The sequence below is a fragment of the Eublepharis macularius genome, chromosome 5 (assembly GCF_028583425.1).
Source record: "Eublepharis macularius isolate TG4126 chromosome 5, MPM_Emac_v1.0, whole genome shotgun sequence".
Classification (NCBI taxonomy): domain Eukaryota; kingdom Metazoa; phylum Chordata; class Lepidosauria; order Squamata; family Eublepharidae; genus Eublepharis; species Eublepharis macularius.
Genome location: NC_072794.1, coordinates 67,484,393 through 67,511,787, shown reverse-complemented (window position 1 = coordinate 67,511,787; position 27,395 = coordinate 67,484,393). Strand labels below are relative to the sequence as shown.

Here is a 27,395-nt window from a genome sequence, read left to right as displayed (position 1 = left end):
GTAGTTGTACAGTGGTGTCCAGGAAGTGTACCTGTTGTGTAGAGTGGTCCAGGCTCAGGATGATAGTAGGGTGAAAGTTGTTGAAGTTCTGATGAAATCTCTCAAGGGCTTCCTTCCCATGGGTCCAAATGATGATGTCATCCAAGAATCTTAAGTATAGGAGTGGTTTCAGTGGATGGGAGCTGAGGAAGCGTTGCTCTAAGTCCGCCATGAATATGTTAGCATATTGTGATGCCATGCGTGTGCCCATGGCTGTGCCATTAACCTGTAGATATAAGCTGTCACCAAATTTGAAGTAATTATGAGTGAGTACAAAGTGGCAAAGTTCAGTGGTGAGATGTGCTGTGATTTTGTCTGGGATAAGATTCCTGATGGCTTGCAGTCCATCTGTATGTGGGATATTGGTGTACAGAAGCCTCCACATCCATGGTTGCTAGGATGGTGTCATCTGGTAGGTTGTCAATGGACTGTATTTTCCTGAGGAAGTCAGTGGTGTCCCGTAAATAGCTGGGTGTACTGGTGGAATGGGGCCTGAGGATAGAGTCCATATATCCTGAGACTCCTACTGTGATAGTGCCAATTCCTGAAACAATGAAGCATCCCGGGTTACCTGGTTTGTGGATTTTGGGTAGTAGGTAGAATGTCCCTGGTTGTGGTTGCTGGGTTGTGTCCATATGGATATGTTCTTGTATGTCCTTGGGGAGCATCTTTAATATTTTATTGAGTTCTCTTCTGTATTGCTCCGTAGGGTCAGAAGGTAGTGTTTTATAGAATGTTGTGTTGGAGAGTTGTCTCTCTGCTTCCTGTATGTAGTTATGTTTGCCCATGATGACGACTGCGCTGCCTTTGTCAGCTTCCTTGATTACAATGCCAGAATTATTTTGGAGGCTGTTTATGGCATCTCTTTTTGCATGGCTGAGATTCTGCTTTAAGTGGTGTTGTTTGTCAATTATCTCAGCCTGGGTACGTCGATGGAAGCATTCAGTGTAAAAGTCCAATGAGGAGTTGTGGCCCTCAGAGGGTGTCCATGTGGAATTCTTTTTTCTGGAGCTTTGTAACGATGATTGTGCATTGCTGGGTTGGGAGGGTGATTGCTGCTGTGATGGTGTCTGTTCAGTGCTTTGTTTATCGTGTTGTTCAGCAGAGTGGTTGAAGAATTCCTTCAGTCTTAGGCATCTAAAGTAAGCACCTAAGACAATAGAAAAAACCTCCCACATCTGGTGCTTGACTACATTCTAAAAATGGAGTTGCACACATTTTGTAGGGGATATATATTTCATATAAAAATTGAAGTACTATATTGTTGAATCTAGGTGTCTAGGATAGACATGCAGCCTACTTGAAATGTTTAGATAAATCGATAATAAAGACAGGTGCTAAATGGGTTGTAGCCATGATACTTGAAGGACCACCTGCTGTTTGCTATCTGTGCCCCTGGCCTTCAGAGGTGAGGTAGGTGGCAACCAGAGTCAGGGATTTTTCAGTAGTGGTAGCTCGCTTGTCGAATACCCTTCCCCTTGAGGATCAGCTGGTGTCTATGTTGCTTTGTTTTAAGTGCCCGTAAAAATGTTTTTGTTCACACAGGATTTTAATTAAGGGCTTGACTTTTTAAAAAACACTCTTAGCCTGGAAACTTACTTTTAGCCATCCACGATCTGTTTCTATGGTCTATGTATTTATGCTAGACTGTTTTTCCTCCCCAATGCTAGATTTTAATTAATATATTTTTATGTTTTGTTTTCAATTATTTTTATTTTGTAGGCCGCCTAGGGCAGGTTCTTGGAGAGGCAGCATAAACATTTTCTTAATAAATACATGAAATCAGCTACATAGAATGGGCTCAGCTGGGGTAAGATTTAACACCAAATTGCAAAAAAGACATTATAAAACTCAAATTGTAGCAGTACAATAGCTGATATCACTACTTTTGTTATAACCATTAATACTGCTGTTGAAAAGACTAACTGATACATTATGTCCCATTAAAATGCTTATTTTAAAAAGTAGGGGCAACATTTAGAAAATATCAGCAATTATACAGGATAGCAAATGACAGAGACTGCAAAATACATTCTTTCATATTACAAAGTAACTGTACTTGAGAATGTTTATAATTGAATAAGGGTCCATTAAGGAAATATGATTCTGAACCAATATTACAGTAATTAGATAAAATAAGCATAAATGAAATAACTGCAGAAAAAGTATTTCCATAGAGATTATAAATGAGATTGTGATGGAGCAGAAAGGCCTTTAATTGTAATTTAGTATGCATCACAGAATTATTGGGACAGTGACTTACTTCATCACATAAAAGACTGTGTGATTTCCTCTAATAAGCGCATGACATGCTTTCATTTTCATTCATTACAACATAGCAGTTGTAAAACCAGGAGATATTCTTTTGTAAGAATCTTTCTTCATTCTTTTATAAAAACACAAAATGTTGCTTTGCTGCTAGCCTAAGAAGGTGGCATCATCAGAGGTAAAACCACTTTTTGAAAAAGGACTTGAATGGTCTCCTATGTTCATATTTTTTATCTGCCTAGCCACCCTGCCAAAGCTTATTAAGATTCCTTGATTTTGCTTCCTAGTGCAGTAATACATTATGCCATATATAAAATGGAAAATGATAAAGTTCTGCTTACCCACCTCCACATGCTTGTTCACTTTGTTCTGAATCCTGACTCTTTAGAACGGATAATTGTGCCAATCCAGCATGAGGAATTCATGCACAGAAGCAAGTTCATGCTTCACCCTGCTGGATTTAACCTCAGAAATGTCATGGGGCTTGTGGGCATGGCACTTGGTGCCTTGCACTGTGTAAATACTGCCAAACAGATTCTCTTCATGATGATCTCTGACAGTGCAAATTGCAAGTTAGAGAGGGAATCCAGACTCCAGCACTGTCAGATGCCAACAACTCAGTGTTACTAGTTTCTGCAGGGAGCTGGAAAAAGTGGTATTTCCATGCTGCCCTCTAACATTATGCATGAGTATCCCCGGATCAGGGCCAATCCAAAAGTTCACTCTATTTTGTTTTCATTGAGGCCTAAATAAATGCCTGTTATTTATCTCAGAATGTATTACCCAACGTGTAGTGAACACATATCAAGGATGGGCTATATTTTCCATCTGTCCTGTGATGCAAAAAAGAATACACATCTCCATCGGTACTGTGGGCTACTGTAAATAGCTGTTACCTACGAACCGCGTTTTCATGAACCGGCCTGGTTCTTGCATTTTTTTGGTTCGTATTAGGATTTGTGCCCACCTCTAGTGGTGATATAAGAAATCTTTAGTAGAGTCAAGAATTTGTATAGTGTCCCAGTGCCTTATCCCCTGTGCCATTTACCCAATCTGAAGTAAAGGGACACTATTTGCCTTATTGTGAACTTCAATGATTCTTGTAAACTTGAAGTGTAGTGTAGTATAGGGTAGTATTCAAGACCTAACTAAATGATATGCTGAGCAACTCAGGAGCTTTGAATGTATTTTTAAGTTTCTTACCAGGCATGGAGAGGAGGGGCTGATTTGGATTGGAACCTCAGCACAAGGGGAAGAGGGGAGTTGAGTTTCCACCCTGTAATCTAAGAAGGCTTGGGGCTACTATATGCTTTGTGGCGAAATGTGTGTGTACTTCGTATCAGCATATCCTCTACTACTCATCCAGTATAAGAACCAACACTTTAGCCCTGTAAAGTCAACCCCTCTGTATGTTGACTGAATGCATAAAGAGGGATGGCAGGCACAGGCATGCTGGTCCCACCCTCTGCCTCCACATGATTGCTGGCTTGTGAGTACGGTGCCTGTGCTCAGAGGAGGTGTGTACACTCCCTTCCCAAGATCAGCAACATTCAGAAAGCAGCATCTTGGGGAGAGTACATACATGTGGACACTTCCTCTGCACATTTGCATCATGTGGACCACCAATAGGTGCTGATACATCAAACTAACCAAAAGAGTAATAACTTTTGGAAGACTTCCCCCAGAGTGTGCACATGCGTGTGTGCACACATACCCCGTACCGGCTTGACTTTCTTTCTGAGATTAGTTTTTCATTTGTATGATTATATTATTTATTTTATGAAGTGCTGCTTGTATGGGCAATGCCTCTTCTCATATTTCAGGAGTAGGGAATGTAAATGACAACATTGGTGGGTATGCTTCTTCCGCCCTGGCTGTTAATCAGGGCATGCTTTTTTACTGAGTCTGGGCAGTACTGCTTCAGACTGCTGATGGAGCATTTACATAACTGAACACCTGTCTAATCTAACAAAATTCTCTTATCACTGGTGCCACACATGCTCACTGTCCAACAGCAGCCAATCAAGCTTGAAGTAAAAGGTGTTCAGTAAGCCTTGATAGGTGGGATACATATACACGACCCTGTTACAAACTGATCTCATTATGGAATTCATCCATAACATGAAACAACCAAGAATTTAAAAGTTTAAAGGCTAACTCATTTGTTTTGCCTTAAGCTTTCATGATCCCCCTTTTCAGAGTCACTTCTTCAGTGGGCTCTTGCTCATACAACTGAATGGTAAAATAAATGTGTTAGACTGTAGTGAATCACAGGATACTTGTTTTGGTGGCAGTAGTTTAACAAGACTGCCCTTTCTGGAATTTACCTTCAACTGATTTCTTAACATCCTGATCCTAAAGGGATAAACAGATGTGATTGCTCACAAGGAGCCATGCACTCACAATGATATAGCAGCATTGTGTGTTAGTCAGGTGGTGCAAGATTATCCTGTAATGTTCCGGATCTCTTACAGGTGGTCACATAATATTTCAGAGATCTTGGTGGTCATCGTAAGGTTAGTAGCCCATCCTCTCACTATGGTATATTATCCTAAGTCTCCTTGAAATATCACTGCACTGCAACAGGATCATTAAGTCACACTGAATCAGAGTCAGCAAATCTCATCCAGAGGATGTCCAAGTGAATCTATCTTGTAATTCTTTATTAATCATATACAGAGAATCTTTCCTGTAATCAGAAACATTATGCAAGTACATGGCTTAAAGTTAACCACTGTTTAACAAAAACTGAAGTTACAAATACCACTTCTCTGTGCAGCGTTATAGCAAAAAAAACCACCCCATTTGTGCACAGACCAGGAAGAAAAATTTTAGTCTATTTCATGGTGGAAGAACATAATAGCTGTTATTTGCCCAATGTTCATAACCTTTCCTATGAATTTTAATAACTTAAAAATGCCGCTAACATTGATTTATCTCAAGTATTACTTGTCATCCTGGGAACTTAATTGTTTTTGCTTTCAGGAAGATATCCAACACTTGGCTTAGCACTGGATGGTTCACAATGAGTATCGCATTAGAGCTGTGTGACAGGATAGACGTCTATGGCATGGTGCCACCAGATTTTTGCAGGTAATTTTTAATCTGCATTTATGATTAGCTTGCAAAATTCAAAGTTACACATAAATATATAATCTATTTATACTATCCATGAAACATTTCTGTGGTTTTCTGGAAGCTCTTAATTAGCAGGTTTCATGATTGGGTTCTGAAAACAACAAACATCATTTAATTACATTGCATAAAATATTAAAAGTTTTTGTTTGCACTGTGAGAGAATCCACATCTTGTTAGTTATTTCTAGCCTCTGAATATTGATCAGCTAAATGTAATTCTATAATTGGCATGAAATTAATCTGGCCAGAAAGAGGGTTAGAAAACATTCGTTTTCCAAATAGATTCATTTTAATCAGTGAAGGAGTCTTTAGGTTCCCAGAAGTAGTAAATTAATAGCCCAATCCTATGCAGTTATTTCAGGCTTAGCCCATTGAAATCAGTGGACATAGATAGGACTAATTCTGCATTGGACTGCACTGTAAATTCCTCAAGGGTTGGCTCCTCATTCAGCTGAATAGAGTAGAAGAGACAGCTGGGTCCTTTTCTTCTATCCCAGTCAACTTACTGCAAATTCTGCTGTGTGTGCAAGTTCCATCAGTAGACAAATTGCCTATTGCATGATGTCTTTTCAGGGAAATGTAGTGTGTTTTACGAACTGCTATCTATAAATGCCTCCCAGCTGTGATATTAATAAGCATGCTAATTCTGACAAAATACTGATTAATGTCCGGTATCACTGAGTGGTAAAATAGCATCTGTTTTAATATTAATAAATGAGGAGACTAGCAATTTCCCGGTGTAAATTGCTCGTGCATTTCATTTTCTAGCATCAAAATTTAATTGCAAAGAGAGGAGTTAACACACTACACTTAATCAGCATTCAAACTAGAGACATCAAATTCTTAAACCACCCTACCTCCATTTGAGGTAGTCATCTGTCCCAAGAGATGTTGGAGGTCAGCTTAGAAACATGAGACTTACTTGAAGGTTTCTTTTCTTCAGTGGGGCGAAGGCATCCAAACTGGTTAGATCACGCCTCCTTTCACTCCGGGCAGGGCTATGCAAATTTGTGTATGCCTTCCAGAGACAGAGGAAGAGGTCCCTCCAGACATAAAATAGCCTAGCTCAGGATGATCTTTTCAACTTTTTTATTATTAATTTTTAAAAAACATAGAACACCTTAACAAACAGAATTATAGTCTTAACATTAAAACTAATTTCTAACTGTAACTAGTTAATATCCTGAACTTGGGTGGGAGAATTGCCCCACTGAAGAGAAGAAACCTTCAGGTAAGTCCAATGTTTTGCTCTCCTTCAGTGGGGGAAGGCATCCAAACTGGTTATGTAACCAAGCTTAGATTAGGTAGGAAAAGGCTTTTTTACTGTTTCAGCACCCTTTGGAGCACCCATCTCCCAAATGCAGCTCCTACAGAATTTTGTTGGCCTGTTCTATAGTTTGGATGTGGTGAAGGACAACCAAGTCGCAGCCCTATAAATTTTTCCACAGGAGCTCTAGTAGAAAAAGCTGCAGACATGGCTGCCGCCCTGGTGGGTGCTCTGAGGCCTTGAACTTCATAGGCCTTATGAATGCACATTCTTAGTCTAAACACTATGGTTGATTGTGAAACCATTTTGCCTAGATTTAGTATTCTGTGGGAAACAAACAGTGAGTCTGATTGTCTAAAAGTGACCATTCTTTTTATATAGATATGCAGTGCTCTCCTTATGTCTAACTTATGTCATAACACCTCCTTAGGATGTTTAGGCTTAAGGTAGAAAGAGGGAAGCACCAATAGCTGGTTAATGTGATAAGGGGCGAATACCTAAGGAATGAAAGAATGATCAGTTCTAAGTACCACCGATTCCTTATGAAAAGTATGAGGTTCCCTTCATATGGAAAGGGCCCCTAACTCTGACACTCTTCTTGCTGAGGTAATAGCAACTAGGAAGGCTACTTTCCAGGTCATAAGTTTTAGGTCTATAGTGTTTTTATGAGAGCCTGCAAAACCTTGGACAGATTCCATGCTGGGAATCTGTAGGCCAAGCTACACAAGATGCCAGACATGTGGTCTTCACGTGTCGGGTCTTGCAAGCTTACCTGGGAGGGATACTCAATAAAGTTTTATTTGAAAAAAAGAAAAAGAAATGACAATAGAAAGTACATAGAAACTTATACAGAATACAAAGCACTACATTTGAGCTTCATTTAAGTTAAACAGAAAAATATATTCAGAATATATGACAACACAACTAGCTTATGTAACAGTTCTCTTCTGCCTCTCTTTGATTGCTTATATCTAAACTTTAATGTCAATAATTTTTAATAAGTCATCTCTTCTATATTTTATACTCAACATTTTTTAAAGTCTCTATGTTATACTTACTCTATTTCCTTAGTTTTTCTTAGCTTCGAGCTAGGTAATCAAAGAAATCTTTCCATTTTTTTCTGGAATTCCGATATTGGTCTGTTATGGACCTAGGAAGTTAATTTAGCCATCGATGCATATTTGTACAGTTTGTCTCTCCACTCAGGCACATCAGGGCAAGATTCTGTCTTCCATTTTGCTGCATATAGTACTCTCACAGCTGTCAACATATACTTGAAGAGTTCCCTGGGAGGGGTAGTCTTAAAAAAAACTCAGCTGCTCGATGTGATTCTCAGCCAAGCAGACTATCTCTCTCTCTTTTTCAAAAATCTTCCAGGAGCTTGGGATGGGGGTGCAGGAACCTAACAGGAGGCAGGAGAAAAGCCGAGGGTTGTTTTGCACGTGAAAGAGAATCTTTGTCCCGCCATGTCTCAGCTGGGTTTTTTTTAAAACTACACTTCCCAGAAAACCTTGCAGGATCCGACATGAGCCCCCACATCTCATGTAGTTCCACTCTCAGTGTGGTTCACTTTATGTAATGTCTGATGTACTTGTCTGAGGCTAAGTTACCAAAACCCCTGTTGCTAAGTACAGTGACAATAGCTGCCACCTGTCACTTTAGAATATTAAGTCTTAGACCTTTTTTACAACCTGTATGTAGAAAAGTCTAGACAGGTTCCATGGATTCTTACTCTCACTAGCAGCCCAAGAACCGAAGGCTGCTCATGTATAATTGTATATTTTTCTAGTGGCTGATGGCCTGGCCTGAAACTTTATGTCTGTGATTTCTCTAGATAAACCTTCTAATTCTAAATCATTCTGTTCAGTCTCTATGCTGTCAATTTTATCCAGAGAGAGTCTGGATGATAAATTGGACCCTGGGACAGTAGATCATGTCTGATCAGGAGCCTCCATGGTTTCATGATTTACATCTGTATCAAGTTCAGAAAATCAGGTTCTCTTTGGCCAGTACAGGGCCAACAAAATGTCTGCTTTTTCCTGTCTAATCTTGGCAAGCACTTTGGTGATGGTCAGTAATGGGGAAAAGGCATAAAGTAGTCCCTTTCGCCATATCTGGTATAGGGCATCTGTTCCTTCTGCCTCCTCATCGAACTTGGACAGGAACCTTGATACTTTCCTGTTCTTAGCCAATGCAAGCAGGACCATCACATAACATTTGGCGATGTCTTAGAACACTTAGTCATTTGGAGACCTCTCTGCCTGGTCCTCATCTTGCTGGCTCAACAAGTCAGCTCGTGTGTTTAATGCTCTTTGAATATGTTGAGCCCTTAGACCCCATAGGTGTTTCTCTGCCCATTCAAAAATCTGGATTGCTTCTTGATACAGAAGAAGAGCTCTTGTTCCCCCTTGATGGTTTATGTGTGCCTTTGCTGTTACGTTGTCCATTCTTACCAGCATGAACTTCCTTTGAATCTTTTTTTGAAAGGCTAGTAATGCCAGTTTTATTGCTCTGAGCTCCAACCAGTTTATACTGTTCTGTCTCTTTGTTGAGGACCACTTCCCTTGAACTACCTTGCCTAGGCAGTGGGCTTCCAATCCCTAAGGCTGGAATCTGTCATCACTATGACTCGTCAGGTCTGACTGAGAGGAGCTCCCTGTGATAGATTGGTCAGTAATGTCTACCATTTTAGAGAGTTCTTTAATGCAGTAGTCAGTGCTTTGATTCTGTGTCTTTTCTCCTTTATGTCCCTTTGATAAGGGATTAGAGTTCCACGGTAGTGTTCTTGCATGGAATTTTGCCCATGTCACTAAGTTTATAATTGATATGAACAGACCCCAAAGTTGTACTAGTATCTGTTCTGTTTTGATGTAGTAAGGTTGTTACTAGGTTTTTTATTTTTGTCTGCCTTTCCAATAGCAGGTAAACCTTTTGCTATTAGTGTTTTTCTTGGATCCCAGATGTATTATGCTGTGTGATGGCAGCTTCTGACTCTTTTGAGTGTTTATCAGAAAACCATGGTATTGAAGAAAGTGAACCACTGTCTGTGTTTGTGTGAGTTGCACCTCCCCCTGTCCAGTGCCCTTATTAAGATATTGTCTAAATAGGTGTACATGTGTATCCGAATGACTCAAGGCTGCCACCAAGGTAATTAGTACCTTTGTAAATACCCTCGGTGATGAGGACAGACTGAAGGGAAAAGCCTTGTACTGATAGTGCTGTTCCTAAAGGCAAACTGAAGGTACTTCCTGGATGATGGGTGTATGGGAATGTGTAGGTAGATTTCCTTGAGGTCCAAGGACGTTAGGAAGTCTCCCTGCTGTAGTGACTGTAAAACGGATTGCAGTGATTCCATTCAGAATTTTTGTCGCGTCACCCAGATACTGATGTCTTTTAACTTTAATACACCTTCCAGTCCCCTGATTTCTTGGGGACTAGATAGAATATGCCCCTTGGACATGTTGTTGGAGGGAGACAAGCTCTATAGCCCCAATGTCCAGCAGGTGTTGGATTGCGTCCTGCATTAGGTTTGCTTTGTTGATATCCTGGAGTACAGGTGATGAAATGAAGCTGTGTGAGGAGAGTATCATAAATTGAATCTTGTATCTGACTTCCACCATGGATAAGATCAAGCAATCTGTGGTGGTCTTTTTCCATTTGTTGGAAAAGAGTGAAAGTTGTCCCCCAATCTTGGCGTCATGTTGAGGGTTTTTTGTTTTGCATACTTGTGTCCAGGTGTTTTGCATTCGAGAAGTGCCTCCTTTGGAATCTAGACTGGCAACTGAACTGTTGTCCAGTTCTCAATTCCCTGTTGTCTCTGGCTCGGTTTGGTGGCCTGTAGGGACGAAAGGACTGAAAGGATTTAACTTTGTAGTCTTTCTCCTTATTAGAAGATGTAGATGGCATAGCTTTCCTCTTTTCTTCCATTTCAACCAGGACTTTGTCCAGTGCTCTTTCTCTGAAGAGCAGTCAGCCTGAATATTTCTTAGTGGGGATTAGACTTAGATAAGGTGTCTACCTTCCAGTGTTTTAGCCAGAGGATTCTGCTTGAGCTCTGGCACAAAACTGGATGTTGTCCTGAGAAGCATCCAAAGCAAACAGGGCGGCTCTTTTGATCTGTCGCAGAGACCTTTTCAGAGCCAAAGGATCTGGTTCAGACGGTTGTAGTAGGTTATGTGTCCAGACTCCAGATTACTACTGCCTGAGTGAAATTGGACAGACGCACCGAAGCTCCTATTGCCAGTGAAGCCGCCTCGTGATTTTTTTTAAAGGACAGATTAATTTTTTTTTGTCCACTGGATCCTTTAATACGTTATACTCATCCTTTGACAGCACTGTGCTCAAGTGTAGTGCCACTACAGGAACATCGACCAGGAGAATTTTTAAGTTCCTCCATGATCCCATCAGGTAAGGTGTAAAACCTCTTTGCAGTTTATTGTAGAATAGACCCATAGCCTGGAATGGACCATTCTGAACATAGGATTTTGTCAAAGTTCTCAGGAAAAGGGCAGCCTTTCATCTTTCTGATTGGCTTCTTAAACCTCCTAGAATCCAGGGTGAATGGGATGGTGGCTAGTGGTGTTTCTCCTTGGGTGGGGAAATTTAAAGTGGTTACCACCTTTTAAAGCAGCCTCTGAAAATGTTCTGGTTGGAACAGCCTGGCAGAATTTTCCTTCGTGTCCAGCTCCGCCCCCGACCACTCTCCCTCCTCCTTATCACATGCCACGATAGCTGAGGGGTTAATGGATATGGTGTTCTCCATATCGGAGTCCAGTCTTAAAGAGTGAGAGGTCTTTGTCTGAGCGTGTCTGCGAACCTTGGCAGGGTGAGGAGAGGATGGAGATGTAGTTCTCTCCGATCTGGTCTTCTTAGCATTTTTATTCGTCAGTAATGGTGCTTTGAAACATTTATGTCTGGGCTGCACTCTTTCAGGAGACATAGAAGAATCTAAATACTCCAGAGCAGTGGATAGAGAGAGGCTATGTGCTTGGAGACGTTTTGCAGTATTTGTATGTTTGCCTGTTGGTGATCTCCCACCCCCTACTCACTCCTGATCAAACCCAGTTCTCCCTTCCACTTCAGAGTGATAAGGGTTTATGTTGGGGCCCACTACATGAGAGGGGTTTATCCAAGCTGAATTCCAAGCCTGCATCACCCATTCCATAGGGGGCGATCCATAAAGAGCGGGGGCAAAATGGCACACTGGCCATATTTGCCACTACTATTGTAGCTGGCACCCCAGGAATAGCCATTTGAGCTTGCCAGAAGGGGAGAAAGCTTGCCAGAAAGGTTCCAATTCTGGGGTCTTGACCCGCCAGGAAGGGGCCGAGGGAGGCTTGAACCATTGGAGAGGGTATCGACTCACTGCCCATATGGCTGATAAGGCTTGGTGTGAAGGAATTTTTGCTCTGCTCAGCAGCCTCCAGATCACCAAGTAGCTGACTCTCCTTGTCTTTTCCTCATTCCGTCGATGCCTCTGGTTGTGTTGCTGTTGTTGGTGAGGGCAAGATAGATCTGATCAAGAAGAGATCCAAGGCCTCAGAAACTCCTGATCAGTCAGCTTGTATTGTTGTAGGATCAGTGGCTCTCATCTGCCCTTCCCCTTTGCCCGAGGCCTCAGATAGGAAGAGTTTATCATTCACATGCTCTTCTCCATAGACCCAGGGCTCTTGGTCTTTTGGGGGGGAATACTTTCTATCGCTGCCCAGCCAGACAAATGGATAACTTCTTTCCACGTTTTATTCTCTAAGTAGTTAGAGCTAGGCTCTAGAGTTCTCCTGGAGCTGCAGGGCTATTCATATACTGGAGGGACCTCTCACTCTGTCCTTGGAAGGCATACACAAATTTGCATAGCCCTGCCTGGAGCGAGAGGAGGCATGACCTAACCAGTGTGGATGTCTTCCCCCGCTGAAGGGAAAGAGTTGATTTGGATTTAACATGAAACCTCCCAGACCAGCACTACCGTAGATTGGGAGAGCCAACCGTGCACCCCAGCAGCAGTGAGATTTACGTGGACTTTACAGACCTCTCCTACTGTAGCCTTTTTTTGGGTGGTGAAACTAGTAAAGCTTCTTACTTCCTGTAAAGATATAACATTACAGTATTTCTGCACTTTTAACATGTAAAAGTAGAGCAGTTTCAATGTTAAGCAGTTCTTACCAGACATCTCTGTATTTGGGCAGGGTGTGGAACATTTGCAGGAAACAAGCCTGGATTCCAAATTTTTATGTAATGTGATACCATAGTTAAGAGTAACTGTGATTAATAAAGCAACTTTAGATCCTAGTTTCATGGACTGTAACTAATCATAGCTAGTGGCTCATGTTCAAATGATCAATTAACTATAGTTAGTTAAATTAAACCATAGATTCATGATACGTCTAAACTAGCCATTGTCTCAAGATTTGAGGTGGGTGGAGGTGAAACTATGTTGTGATAGATCTTTTCACTATAGTACCTTCCATATGTACAGAAGAGGGATTGAAATTGCATAAACTAGGATTTATCCAGATTCCTACTTTTTTGTACACTAAGTGCACATTCCTTACTCTGTTATTGTAAGATAACCAGAAAGTTTCTCTCCAAATATTTTCCCCTTATAGGCAGTTTGTCTTTTTCTAGTAACCTCTTATGAGTCTGAGCAGACCTGCATGTCAAAGAGAAGCCCAGAGCTGCTTTTACTCTGTTTTCTTTCATTCTTCCTGGTAATACATATCAGAAAATATGCAATAGGTGTCTTATCCCTGCTGCTGACAGATAAGCAAGTCAAGGATGGGAAAATGTGCAGTGCAATGACATGATATTATTTGTTGTGCTACAAAGAAAGGGGAAAGAAGCCCAGTATAGTGGCACTCTTGGTGTGTCTGGTTCTTCCCTTATATGCAGAATGTAGTTACTGATCATTAGTTGTAGAAATGGAGGGATGGGATAGGAGAAATGATGCCAGGACTCAAGCCATTTAAAACTGGAAAACAGCACTCTCAAATTTGACATAACAAGTACATGCTTAATAACATTTGTGTGATATAAAAGCACTGCACATCCACTTGATGGATGCTGATGTTTGTACAGATACAGGCACCCAAACACACAAGAAATTTTTATCACACTTTCTTGAAGTTTACTGGATTGTAATATATTTACAGCATCAAATAAATGTCTAATCTAGGAAAGTTTTTTTTTAACTTCTTCAATATACAGGAATCTTTGTTATGTTAAAGCACTTGGTATTTAAAAAAATGGAAATCTGACACCATTTCAAACAGAATCTCACAACCTATTGATAAATCTTCTATGTTCTAAAATCACTTGCATATAACCCATTTTATTTCAAAATATGGCTTTTGTAGATAAAGTTCTACTTGTGCAATTTTCTAGAAGAAATGTACAGCAAGTTGCAATGCTCATTCAAAAACCAATTTTACTATTAGCATTAAATTAGCATCAGTGTTGTATAACAGATAGAATGAATTAATTCTAAAGTAAATGAAAAATAGCAGTAATTTTAGAATATGCATCACTGCAAGAATGGTTATGTAAGAAAACGGAGACCTGTATTCCACAAGTTAAATGTCTCACATTATCCAACTAAAGTAATATTCATTTATAAATACTGACTTTTCTATATATTTTATGCAAATGTTATTCATAGTTTAACATGATATTTTCATAATTGAATTCTTTGCAGACTTCTGCAGACAATGTTCTGTTACACTCAGAAGAGAGTAGCTCTTTTAACTTTTTCCTACTAGATTGTCCTTTGCCTCATGAAGCCCACTGTGGCCCAATTCAGATCTACAACAGTGAAGACTGTTTTAGACCTGTTTAAGCTTTTTTGCCATGTGATGTGTTCACCCAGGAATGTAGCCACATTGAGAAATTAGCAAGTGACTCAGCTTCTTCATAGATACAACTGTGGACTTCCAGAAGCAATTTCTGTGACCAAAGGTGGCTGGAAAACGTGGCAATGTTATTACAGAAATAGCTTTTAGGATTCTAGTTGTATTCAGAGTGGGGAAGAATCATTTTGTGCTGAGTGAGGAGATTTTGTGCTGATGTATCCTTTGAGGCATGTGCAAGGAACATTCCAACTATCTGAACCAGCCCTTAGAGAATCATGAAAAATATGTTTCCTTCTCAGCATTTACCTTGTAATGACCATTTAAATGGTGACCATATATGTATGTATGTCGTTTATAGTCGGCCTTTTTCACTGAGACTCAAGGTGGATTTAAAGGACTAGGGGTGTGCATAACGAAAAACGAGCCAAAAATACACACAGAACTCACTGGTTCAGCTTGTTAAAGCGGCTTCCGAAACTCCAAACCAAATCTAGGGAACAAGGCTGTAATGATTCCCCACCACCACCACCACCACCACCAAGTTTGTGTGTTTAATTTGGAACTTACCATGTAGAGGTAAGGATCAAAAGTTTGCTTTTCTCTGGGGAAGGGAGCAGCAGATGGCATAGTGCCATCAGTGCCAGTGTCACCCTCACCATCCCTTGGGCACTTTTATGTACAATGTAATGAAAGACCAGTCCAGCAACATCCATGCGGGCATGCATATATGGGTCTGAGGAGGGAGAGGTCTCCTGCAGTCTCTGAGCCCCTGGCTGCTGCCAAAGCTCATGTTATGCAGATTAGTGTTAAAATTGGGAAGATAAAGCAATTATTAAAGGAGAGCCAGAAGGTCCCAGGCACATGGAGCAGGTTCATGCCCATTCAGTGGTCTTCTGATGCTACTGACCTTCACTTAGATACCATAGTGCCAAGGCCACTTGCTGTGCCTAAAGAAGTCCTCCAAAGTCTTCCAAAGATAGTGAGTTGAGGATCACCAGAAGGATTTTCATCTTGCCCAGAAGAGAAGAGTGTGTGTTTGCACATGCATGGCCAACACACGCACAAGGGGCCGAAACTCATGAAACAAACAAACAAAAGATCAGTTCCAAACTGGCACTGCCCAGTTGGAACAGACCACTAATGAGCCACAATTGTTCCATAACTCCCATAACTGAAATGGAAACTTTCTAGTTGCACACTCCTATAAAGGACCTTTTCCAACAGAAATACAACACAATAGTCAGAAAGAGTTCCTATAGTCATCTAGTGCAGCAACTCCCAACATGATGGCCATGGTGACCAGTGATGTATTTCATGATACCCATTTGCCTCTTCTCCAAAGAAAAGTCAACCAAGGTACTCCTACACTTTGTTGGATTATAACATGCTTCAGAATAGCTCAGGAGGCATCACCATTGTATGTGGAGGAAGCACTTGCTTCTACTATATAAACTGCTTGGCTTAGAACCGTCTCACATTTTCTGATTGTCCCAGACTCTATGAAAGCCATTTTTTATCTGCACTCTGTAGAGCCAGACTCTTCAGGAGTAAGCCAGTTGCTTGCCCAGCTAGGTTCAGAAGTGCAGAGATACAGGATCCTGGAGTTGGATGCAGGAGCTTTGAGCACAGAGCTTGTGCCTAGTTGATTCATCAAAGTAGTCCTCTTGTGCCTCAGCCTAAATAGACTGAGAGCTCATCTGGCTCAGCTGCAGGTTTAAAGACTCTGGAGGCAGTGCTGGGTTCTGATCAGGATCCTGCAAGGACTCACTACCCTCAGCACCCTGCTCTGGGTTTACAGGGAGGTTGCATGCAGCCACCCTGGCACTTCGTCTCCTTGGTGCCCCTCAGCCTGGGCCTTCTCCCATTACCTTTCCTGCAGAGTGACAGATGACCTGAGTGACTGTGGGCCTGGGTACATCTCCTGCCTGGTGGAGGCCTAGTGGTTGTCTCAGGAGGCAGTGGTGTGCGCTTACTAGCAAGTTCTAGCAGGCTGGCTTCGGGTAACAATGGGTGTGGTCAGCAGGTCCCTTTGCACCATGAAGCCCTTTTTGATCCTCTTTGTTCCCTGGTCCAGGCTCCTCAGGCCCTTCTACTGGATCTTCTCAGTTGGGCCATTCTGAGCCAGGATTCTCTGAGTCAGAGTCACTGAGCTGGTCAGGGGGAGTAATGACAATTTTGTTGTGACATCTACCTGTTTCTCAAAACTCATGTTCAATAAGGTTGGGGACCCCAGTCTAATGGATTACTAGTTCTCATTTCCTTATAGCATAATCAGTCTTCTTGTCTAGCTACGTAAAGTCTAGCGAAATAAGCATTAATTTCTACAAAGATCTTGCTGTTCCAGTGCATCCTGTCAAATACATTCTCCCAAAATCTCTCAGAAAAGACAAGAGTTATTCCTGTATAAGTTATTCCATCATTTGTGGATTGACAGAAATTGTATATCCATTAGGTTCCTAATTTCCCTTAAAGGAAATGGGAACTGTCTTATATTATGACCAGATCATTTTTCCTAGTAGAACAGAAATTGATATAACTATGGTTGGTGATGAAGTCTCACATCTCGATTACTGGAATTCTCACCTTTCTACCACATCTTGTATGTTTTTAGGAAAAAATGCCAATACATTTCCATTTTCCATCTGAAACTACATTGTTGTAAACAAGGATACATGAAAGCTGAGGTTCTGTGGATTCTGCTAATCTGCATGTATCATGTGATGCTGGAATTCTTTGACTGGAAATGTCTCTGTCATATAACTTGGTCCTAAAAAGTAATACTCTATATGTGTATATGAGAGAAAGATCTGCTTAAAAAGCATTCGGGGGCGGGGCATATCAGAGGATGAGGGAAGAGAGTTAAAGCCTTCCTTCTCCTGTGCTGTGTTGCCATTCCAAGCTGTTATTAGGACAGAATTACATATCAGGAGTTGGCGGTCAGGGGTTGGGCATCCAGTATCATATGCAATTTAGCCCTTTGATGTACTGTTCAGTTTAGAATCCCTGTAATGAGAAACCAAGCTAGAATCAGAGTGCTAGAGCAGTCTTGTCCACTCCAGCACTGTACAACTAAATTAATGCTACATTTTGTGGATGGAATCCTTCTCTAGGGACTACTTGCACAATTGTCTGCTGCTGGTGTTTTTAAAGTAGCCTTGCCTTCTATGAGGAGAGATCAAATTACACCAAACCTAAATACATAATGGATTATTTCAGGTACACTTCTTTTCTAATCATAACACAGAAGGACAATCAAATGAACAGCCCACACTGCAATTCACCCACTATTTCGCCCCATGTTTTTGCAATTTAAATGCAGATGCTTTCTTTCCAAAAAGGTACCACTGATGCAGAGGTTAAAAGCGTTCATACTGACTCTCAACAAATATTATCACTACTTGGGGCAAATCTTCGAGGTGCTAACATACCCTGCAGGATAGCACAGGGTGGAACTTTTCTTATGACTGTGGTTGATACCTGTAATATTCAAATATATTTCATTTAGCACTGTTAAATAAAATGATTATCTTTGTAACCAAGTTTCATCTGAGTTTTTTTTTAAGGGATAATGGCTAGGAGTAACAATGAGCATTGCTTTTATCAGACAAGCCATGCTGGTAGGATTTTCATTCACCAAATCAAAGCTTCAGATTTGGAAAGCTTATTCAAACCACTGAATGGCTCTGTAGGTCTTCACTCAAAACATAAGCTAGATACATATCTCTTTCAAACATCAGGCTTCTCATGCTCAGCGTAGCAATGTGCACTGCAATGTACTCATCCACTTTCTTTTAGCATAGCAATGTTTTAATTGTATAAGATGAAATAATTTAAATATTGCTTGGCTATTTTACAAAATTGATTCAGCTTCAGCTAGAATTTTTTTAAAGAAAGATTGTGAGCCCATCAAATGATTAGCATGGCTTCAGTCAGCAAAATAAGTACATTTGCATCATCCATCTATTTTCTTTTTCCTTCTGCAGAGATCCCAATCATCCTTCAGTACCGTATCATTATTATGAACCTCTGGGACCAGATGAATGTACAATGTACATATCACATGAACGAGGAAGAAAGGGCAGTCACCATCGTTTTATCACAGAGAAACGAGTGTTTGAGAATTGGGCCCGGACATTCAATATTAACTTTTTTCAGCCAGACTGGAAACCAGAATCACTTACTATAAATCACGCTAAGATTAAACTGGTGTTCTGAGGAATGAACTCACAAGGCTGCAATCACAATCACCAACTGTATCAGGCTTCGGAGGACTGAACCTCATATCACAGCAAGCCAACCTAAAAAAGAAAGGTTAACAGGGTTTGCGGATGAAAACTGCTACAATATTCAGGAAGTTATTGCAAAGGAATACCTAAAAAGGAGATCTGGTATCCAGTTGTATTGTAATCAGATACTTTAACTTCCGTTCATTGACCTCGCATATGTGTATGTGGTTTGTTAAAAAGAAGAAAAAAAGGATGAAGAAACTACAGTATAATGAACATAATTAAAGAGATGTTTAATTCATTATGTTTTTAAGGCATACTGCCACTGGGTTTTCATAGTGACATTTAACAGTTACTTTCTTAGTGGAGGTTTTTAATGCAATCCAGTATTTTTCTATTTCACAATATGGTTATTTATCTTTCATAATCCTTCCAAAAATGAGGATTTATATTGCTGCTGGTTTAAGGCCCAGTTTCTTGTTTATACATTTTCTCTTTGAACTATAGGATGATTCTATCTAGCATGTAATTAATATTTGATCTGAAAGTGATGTATTTATTTTATTTATTTTTATTCTTGGACAGCATTCCAGCATAAAGCCTTGTGTTAGCAAGCACACCCTTATGTGAAGTTTTAGCAGAGTCTTGTTTGTCTTCTGACATGAATAGGAAGCAGGTCAAAGTACCTTTTGATTTAAATATGCTTTGGTAGATGGAGGATTGAGCCAACTTTTCTCCCTACAAGGTGGTAAAGGAATGATGTTCATATATATGCAGCATTCTGTACACACAAAAGAGGAATATGTACTACAAGTTTAGTACTTTCCATACCAGAATTGTTATTGTTAGCCTTTAGGTAATTTCCAAAAAGCTCTGATCTTGAGCTTTCCTGGCACCTGTTGCTTGTTCTGCCTTACACAAAAGATTCACAGTGCTGACATGGTAGGGGATTAATGTTTCCAAAATGTTTCTTCCTTCTGTGCAGTTGCACAGTGCTTCAGTTGTATACAAAATGTCTGAACGGGACAGGTCTCAAGGGTGGTGGATTGTAGACAGTCTAGAAAAAGTGGGTGGGAGAGTAAATCAACCATGCCTGTCTACAGTCAGCTTTTGACAGGAGAGGGCTAGTCCTTTGTAAATACAGGGGTTTTGCATAAATTAAGCAGCAGTTGAGAGAAGACAGGCAAATGCAAGGGCAGTTCATGCCCTGCAAATCAAAGCCGCACAAGGTTGAGATACAAAAAAACAAAAAACACCAGAGCTTGGCCCTGGGGTTTGATTTTTGAGGACAAGAAATTCTGCTCCCAAATGACACGCAATCAGTTTTGCCATTTTCTTTGAGATGCAACAGAGAGAATCTAGTTCTTGGCAATTAGAGTGAGTGGCACTAATAGTTCTGTAAATGGATACTTGCACATTATGTTTTTGTGGGGTTATACCTGGCTTGTGAATAAAGAAGATTCAATTTGCCATGTTGGTTGTCTTTTAACCTTGTAAATGTTAGAAGCCAAATCACTTCTTCAAAGAAATTACTAACAATTACTTGACCTATTGCCCACTGCCATACACTAGGAGTTGAAATCATAAAATCCTTTCATAGAACAGGCTCTAAAAATAGAACAAAACTGTGCCCTTAATGACATCATATTTTAAACTGCTTGACATTGAAAACTACGTTATACACAAGTTATAGGGGCATTAAAGAAGTTTTGCATCGTCCCTTTTTCTAAATTATATTGCAGCATTTGTGCTAACATTCCAAGACAGATGTGGCTCAAATGAGTGTTGCACCATTTCTTATTGGCGTCCTAGTATTGTGGCTGAACTTGCCCAGCTCTCAACAGGAGAACAGCCCACCTCTCCTTTGGTTATATTGCAGACACCCAATCTTCTGCCCACTGGCCAGTCCATAAGTAGGAGCTTATCTAACAAAGGAAAATAACTCTGCATTAATATGATATCAAAACATGCTGCTCTGTAATCTTTCTATAGAGTTCTGGTCTGTATTCCCTTTTAGAATGGAGAAGCCATTACCATTAGAAACCAAATAGGGACTTGGTGTAAAGGTAAGAATACATGACTCTGCATGAGACTACAACCTGCACATACAGCAAAAGTTGATGAACCTTGTCAGGCTGATTTACAGGTTACTTTAATGTCATTGGGGTAAAAAAGATTTAATTATAGATTACAATTGCTGTACTGATAGCTAAGAGCTTGGCCGTTACGATATTTTTTATCATTAGTTTAATATGAGGAATTGTGACATGTGTATAGCTACAAGACGTGATTGCTAGGCCTGTGAACTAGCTGAACCATGTAGCCGATGGCATGATTGTCATAATACTTCAGCCTGTTTTTTTTTCTCTTAGGAGTTTTAAACTCTATTTTAAAAGGTAGCACATTTTCAGAGTAACATCCCTGATCCAACAGCAGCTAGTGCTAAAAATCACCAATCACTCCAAAGAGCAATTCAGCAGGGAAGAAAGCATGAATTAAATAATAGCCCAAGCAAGACAGATATCAGGATTGATTTGGGTTAGTAATTGGATGGGAGGCCTCAAAAGAAGACTAAGATTGTTATGCAGAGGCAGGCAATGGCAAACCACCTCTGTCAAGTCTCTTGCCTTGAAAACCCCAGCAGGAGTTGCCATAAGTTAGCTTCAACTTGACAGCACTCTCCACCACCACCAGAACTCTCATGTGAGCTTGCCAGGCACAGCCATGGCATCTAAGAGGGTAGTCTACTCCCACAGAGAGTCAGTATAGGGTCTTTTGCTGGTTCACGTTTTCTGAAAAAGTTCCTGTTATAAGAACATGTGTGAATGTAATTTAATGACTATGAAGCCACAATAATGGGTACTAGCCAGCCAAAGTTAAGCACAGCTTGGCTTGGTCCATATTTCCCTCATTGAAATCTATACCATTTTAATTTTTTTTAATTTTTTTTTTATTTTTTAACATCTAAAAACAATAGACTACAAAAAACTACAATAATACAAGGAAAGGGAAAGAGGGGAGAATAAGAAAGGGGGGAAGGAGAGGGTGGAAAAAAGGGGAAGGCAACTTACAAACACTAAATACTACACTTCAATGCTTTCCCTTCATACTGCCATAATTAAAAAAATAGCTTAATAAAGTAATGATGGAATGGTTGATCTTACAAAATACAAATTACAATTCAAATTAAATCTTTTTCCCCCCTCTGGGCCTCGGACGCAGTTCTCTCTGAGCAGCTACAGCCGCAGCGCTCGTTTCCTCCCCCCTCCCTTCAGGCTTCGAATCTTCTTCTTTTTGCTTGATGTCTGGCCCAAATTCTGGATTTTTGTCCACAAAATCCCTTAGCTGATCTTCCGAATTAATCTTGTAAGCTTGATCTATGTAACTAAACCCGATTCCTTCCGGAAGTAGCCATTTATACTTTATGTCACGTTCCCTCAAAAGAGCAGCCAGCTTTTTATATTTAAATCTTCTCTTCCGAACTAAAAATGGAACGTCCTTCAGTATCTTGACTTTATTTCCCAGAAAGTCCAACTCCGCATTATATGAGTTATATAGGATATTGTCCCGGACCCTCCTGGATGAGAACTCAATAACGATTTCACGAGGCAGCTGCCGCTTCATTGCATATTTTGAAGATGCCCGACGGACTCCCAAAATGGCGCTTCTTACTTCTTCTTTAGTTGCCCTCGCGGGTGACGCTAAAAGTTCCGAGGCAAGATCCCACAAATCCTCATTTTCCTCCTCTTTAACATTCTGGAGACGCAAAATGGTCTGTGTTCATTCCACTTGCAGCCCAATCAGCTGATTTTCCACCAACTTTAGCTCCTTGTTCGTTGCTCTCGTGACGCATTTTCCCGAGCAGACTTCTCTGCCCCCCCCCACTACTTCCTTAATGGCTTTCAAATCGCTCTCAATTAAGCCCACCCTTTGATCTGTTTCATTCAGCTTGTCAACAAAGGGTTTTATGGCCTCATTAACCGATCTTAGAAATCTATACCATTTTAAAACACCTAGTTCTAGATTGTCTCTAAGTGCATACCATTATGAATCATTCCACTTCTTTTATCCAAACATTCTAGAATATGATTTGGCACCTTTGATTTTATTGCCCAGACCTCAATGAGAGATATTGAAGCAACCAGTATCACTGAGGGCAGGGATCCCAGCCTCTTTGGGCATGTCGGCACTGTTGGAATTCTGGCAAAAAGAGGTGGATACAACTACAAAATGGCTGCTGCAAGAGGTGGAGCCAACCATAAAATGTCAGGGAGTGAAGTCTTGCATAACTCTAATAGTAACTCTTCAACATTACAGGCAGAAGCTCTGTTTAACAACATAAAATGTTTAAAAATATTTTCTTGCATACACATGATGAGGATCCTTGTGCTATGCTGGCAGCTGCTACTGAAGCAACTTTTAAAAATCTGCACAGCCAATCGGATCTCCAGGGACCAATTAGAAGCTCTTCTGGGCAAATACCCCACCTAGCCCTTCCCAATTCTAAAAATGTTTGGCAGGCACCAAGAAATGTGACAGGCACCATGGCACCCACAGGTGCCATATTGGTGACCCCTCAATTAGGGGCTTAGCATAATCACTATAAATGGCAAGTGCTATTACGGTAGAGAGCATAAAGTTGGGCATCAGTAGTCGGAAAGCGGTGGGCAGTTGGTAGCAGCCAGTAGGTAGAGATTTCATCCTTAAAAACTCTGTTGCCAACCTAAGAAACAGAATTTGAAATGGAAGAAACTGCTGGGAAGAGGTAGTGGCTTACAGCAAATGTGCATTGCAACCATTTTTATTATTCTTACTTACAATTACAGAAGCTGTAAGGATGGAGTGTTGGATATGAAACTGGAAAAAGGAGAAGTGAATTGTGTGCTTGGGAAAAATGTTTATTTTTATAGCCACGAGGTATTCCTTTACTTGACAGAATGTTTGTAATCTCCGAAACAACATTTTTCAATAGAGATACCAGATTTCTATCATCTTTTCAGCACAGCCTTGAAAATATATGTTGTTTGTTTCTTACTAAGGCACAGAAATAGTAAAGTGGGATACACAATGGAAGCTTTTCGAATAAGAACAACACATTATAAAGAATGAAGGTTTTAAAACATAGACCATGTTAATGTAGTTGGGCAGTTTTTTATCAATTCCCATCATTGCAGCAATCACTGAGAAGTTTAATGCCAAACACTGTCTGGTGTATCCTGGTTACAAGGCCAAAAAAGAAAGACATGAACATACTGTGTTCAGCTTTTTCTACAGAAATTTGCTCAAAGCAATTCTTTAGGTCTCAGTTGTGTTCATTTCAGTATTTCATATGCAATATAATCTATTTATAATGAATGGGAGACATATGCAATCTGCCTTCAAAATATAAAAGCAGTATTGTTGCATAACATTAGAGAAAGAAGAGAACAGTTACAGTTCTGAAGGGTATAAAGGTTAACTTTTGTCAAAGACCAGCATTTCCTGCAGAGCTTTGGTAAATGGCAGTTTTAGGCTTTTTCTGCACAGATGATTTTTGCTGAATTCTGGACGCTTAACTCCTCCAGATTTTAATGTGGCGTTTTCAAGATTTTTTTTCCGATTTTCTGCCTGTGCTTTATTCCCCGAGGTTTTTCTAGATGCAGTTTTGAGTTGGCTTTTTCAATCATGCAGAATTTTTCTTTCATTTCCCCCCCTCCATCCTCTGTTCAGCCCCCACCCCAGCCACTTCTGATTGATCTCTCCATCCTTTGCTCAGATCCTCCTTCTTCCCCTTCTTCCCCTCCTTTTTCAATATGCTTTTTTTGTATGAAGAAAATGTAATGATATTAAAACATTGTAATGTCATTATCGCATTGTGCTGGTTTGCCCCCTGGTGCCAGCTTCTGCCTCCTAGTGCTGCAAGACTCTCCAGTTTGGATGGTTGTGGGGGGTCATAAATCCTAAACAAAACTGTCTACCCAGAGCATGGCTGTTCTGTATCAGAGAATTGTTGTTAAAAATTAAGCATAATAGCATTATAACATCATTATGCTTAGTTTTTTTAAACAATTTCCCTGATGCAGGACAGCCATGCTCTAGGTAGACATTTTTGACATTTGTGTTTAGGATTTATGACTCCCTGCCCAGAGGCCAGCACCGAGGGACAAATCAACACAATGCAATAACAGTGACATTATGATGTTAAAACGTCATTAAGTTTTCTTCACATATACACAAAAAAGTGCATCATAACAATATAATGATGGTTAATTTGTATTGTGGTTACATTGATCTTTTTCAGGTTTATATGCTTTCGGGGTTAATAGTTCTGTGTTTAGGGTGACTCTGTGCCAACATTGCATGCTTGCCATGTTGGGCTTTCATTTCTCTTTTGTTTCTTTTCCTCTTGCTAACGCCTTAGTGCTGGGTGCCTTTAGTTGATCATAACAGCATAACATGATTGAACAAACATGAAAATTGAAGAAAGGAGTGGTGGTGGTGTGACGGCACTTGTGACACAGTGATGCCAACTATGATCTCACCACATACCCTATTTCTCACCACATACCCTATTTCATGGTGGTGCGGACAAGAAGACGGCACCCACACCAGGATTAAAAGTGGTAGACAGAAAAGTAAGTGGCCAAAACGAATCTGATCTTTGAGGAGTGAACACTCAAAAAGAGTGGAGTAACTTGCTGATGCAGAAAAGGCCTTACTTGCATTTGTAGTTAGTTGTAACTGTCCTGTTCCAAACAGGATTTTAGCTAGCCACTCTTATTGATTCCAATGCAATCTATTTATAATGAATGGGAGTTAATTATTTAAGGTAAGGCCCAAAGGTTCAGAGGTGGAAGAGATATCGATTCTCGTGCAATTCTGTTTGTGAATGTAAAAGTTCTAGGGCAAGAAACTGAATCAGCGCCTGTCACTTCTGATCGGTACAGAAAAGTCGCAGAATAAGAACTTATTTTTTTCCACCCCAGGTTTGACCAGAAGTTCCTTGCACAGACACAAACCATTCTCCCACAAGCAGCAAATGATAGAGTAATTTTTTTTAAAATGGCTTAATTTCAGAAAGTTAAAGTTGCTGTAGCATGGTGGTTAAGGGGCTGGGCTTTGAATCAGCACTGTGCTGGCTTGACTGCCATGACTGCCATGAGCTCAACAGGTGACCTTAGGTAAGCCACTTGTCTCAGGCCCAGCTACCCAGCTATATTGTGGGGATAATAACAACACTGACTTTTTTCACTGCGCTGAGTTGAGCACTAATCTGTCTAGAAGGGCAGTATATAAGCACACTATTATAATTATTATTAAAGCTTGCATTATTTATTTGTATGCATTAAGCTTAAAGGATACTTCAAGACCCTACAAAAATTAAAAGCATTTTTATACAAAGAAAAGAGTAAATATCAATACCGCATCCAGTATTCTGCTGCTTGATGCTATTGATTAGACTTCTAACAAGGGCCAAAGGTTTGATGACTGTGTGGAACTTCCAAGAAAGTTGATGAACATGACAGTGTGGCAGTTAGTATCTTTCTAAATCTACAGAGAAGAATGGCAGTGGCAGTCAATGAAATAAATGTAGCAGGTTTTGGAAGTTCAGCTGATTTCCCAATGTCCAACAGATTACTCTTACACAAGTATTTTTAGGAAAGCAGCCTACATTCTATTCTGCATCTTGTAACGACTTTGCAAACTGTTATGCTGGCCTTTGTTCTCCATGTCAGCACTAACCTATTCTTCTATATTAGTGGAACACAGATTGGGTTGCTATACATTTCTCCAGGCCTTAGAGGTTACCCACTTAATTGCAGGGCAAAGAGCAAGATGCCCCTGAACATGTTACTAGACACTGCAACCATCAGAAGATTATGCATGCAATCTGATTGTCTTCCATTTATGTGTAAAAAGAAGTCTTATCCTCAAATTCATTGAGCATGGATTGCTGCATTTCAATCTAATTGCTTTTCTCACCTCTGTTAATCAGCTTTACCAGCATACTTACTGCTTTTTCCGTTTCATAAATTGCATTTTAATAACCCACCTAATTACCTCTGTTCCCTAAACAGATTGTCTTTTCAGAAGGACATCTTGACTTGCATTCCTACCTCTCCTTCAAATCCAACCCAAGTCCACTGCTTTCACTTAGGTGGACATTTTAGATTGAGCCTTTGGTGATGCCTAGGAAACAGGGACTACAGTTTAACTGCGGAACAGAGTTCCATTAATTCCACTTTAGCTATCATTTTAAATATGACTTTTCCCCATAAAGCAGACTTCTCATTAGATTAAAAATATAATTTGAGATAGGAGGGAAGAAACTGTCACTATCTGATTCAGGGAAGGATGCACAGAATTTCCTTTAAGAACAAATGAACTATACAGAACTTACCATGCTCTAAGCAAGTGGACCAACTCATAGGTTAAGACTTTCAGGTGGGTCATGGAACCCCAGCTGGTGACTGTACCAATAAAGCTGCCATTTTTTTTGCTGCTTTTTCAGTGCACCACCTACCTGTGTGCATGTGCCATGTCTTTTGCCCCTCTCAGTGTGCCTGTCAAGAGAAACAGCAGAATGCCTGGGCACTGAACGGGGTTCCTCATTACACAGGCAAGGTTAGGAATCACC

At 40.4% G+C, this 27,395-nt stretch overlaps 1 protein-coding gene across 1 annotated transcript in view; it reads left to right on the top strand.

The window, feature by feature from the left end:
• ST6GALNAC5 (ST6 N-acetylgalactosaminide alpha-2,6-sialyltransferase 5) overlaps nucleotides 1-18,767 on the top strand; it is a 143,167-nt gene extending 124,400 nt beyond the window's left edge. Inside the window, exons 4-5 of the mRNA XM_054980940.1 lie at nucleotides 5,293-5,400; nucleotides 18,536-18,767. Coding sequence (XP_054836915.1) covers nucleotides 5,293-5,400; nucleotides 18,536-18,767 — 340 coding nt within the window. The remainder of the gene's footprint in view (nucleotides 1-5,292; nucleotides 5,401-18,535) is intronic.
• The last annotated feature ends 8,628 nt before the right edge of the window (nucleotides 18,768-27,395 follow it).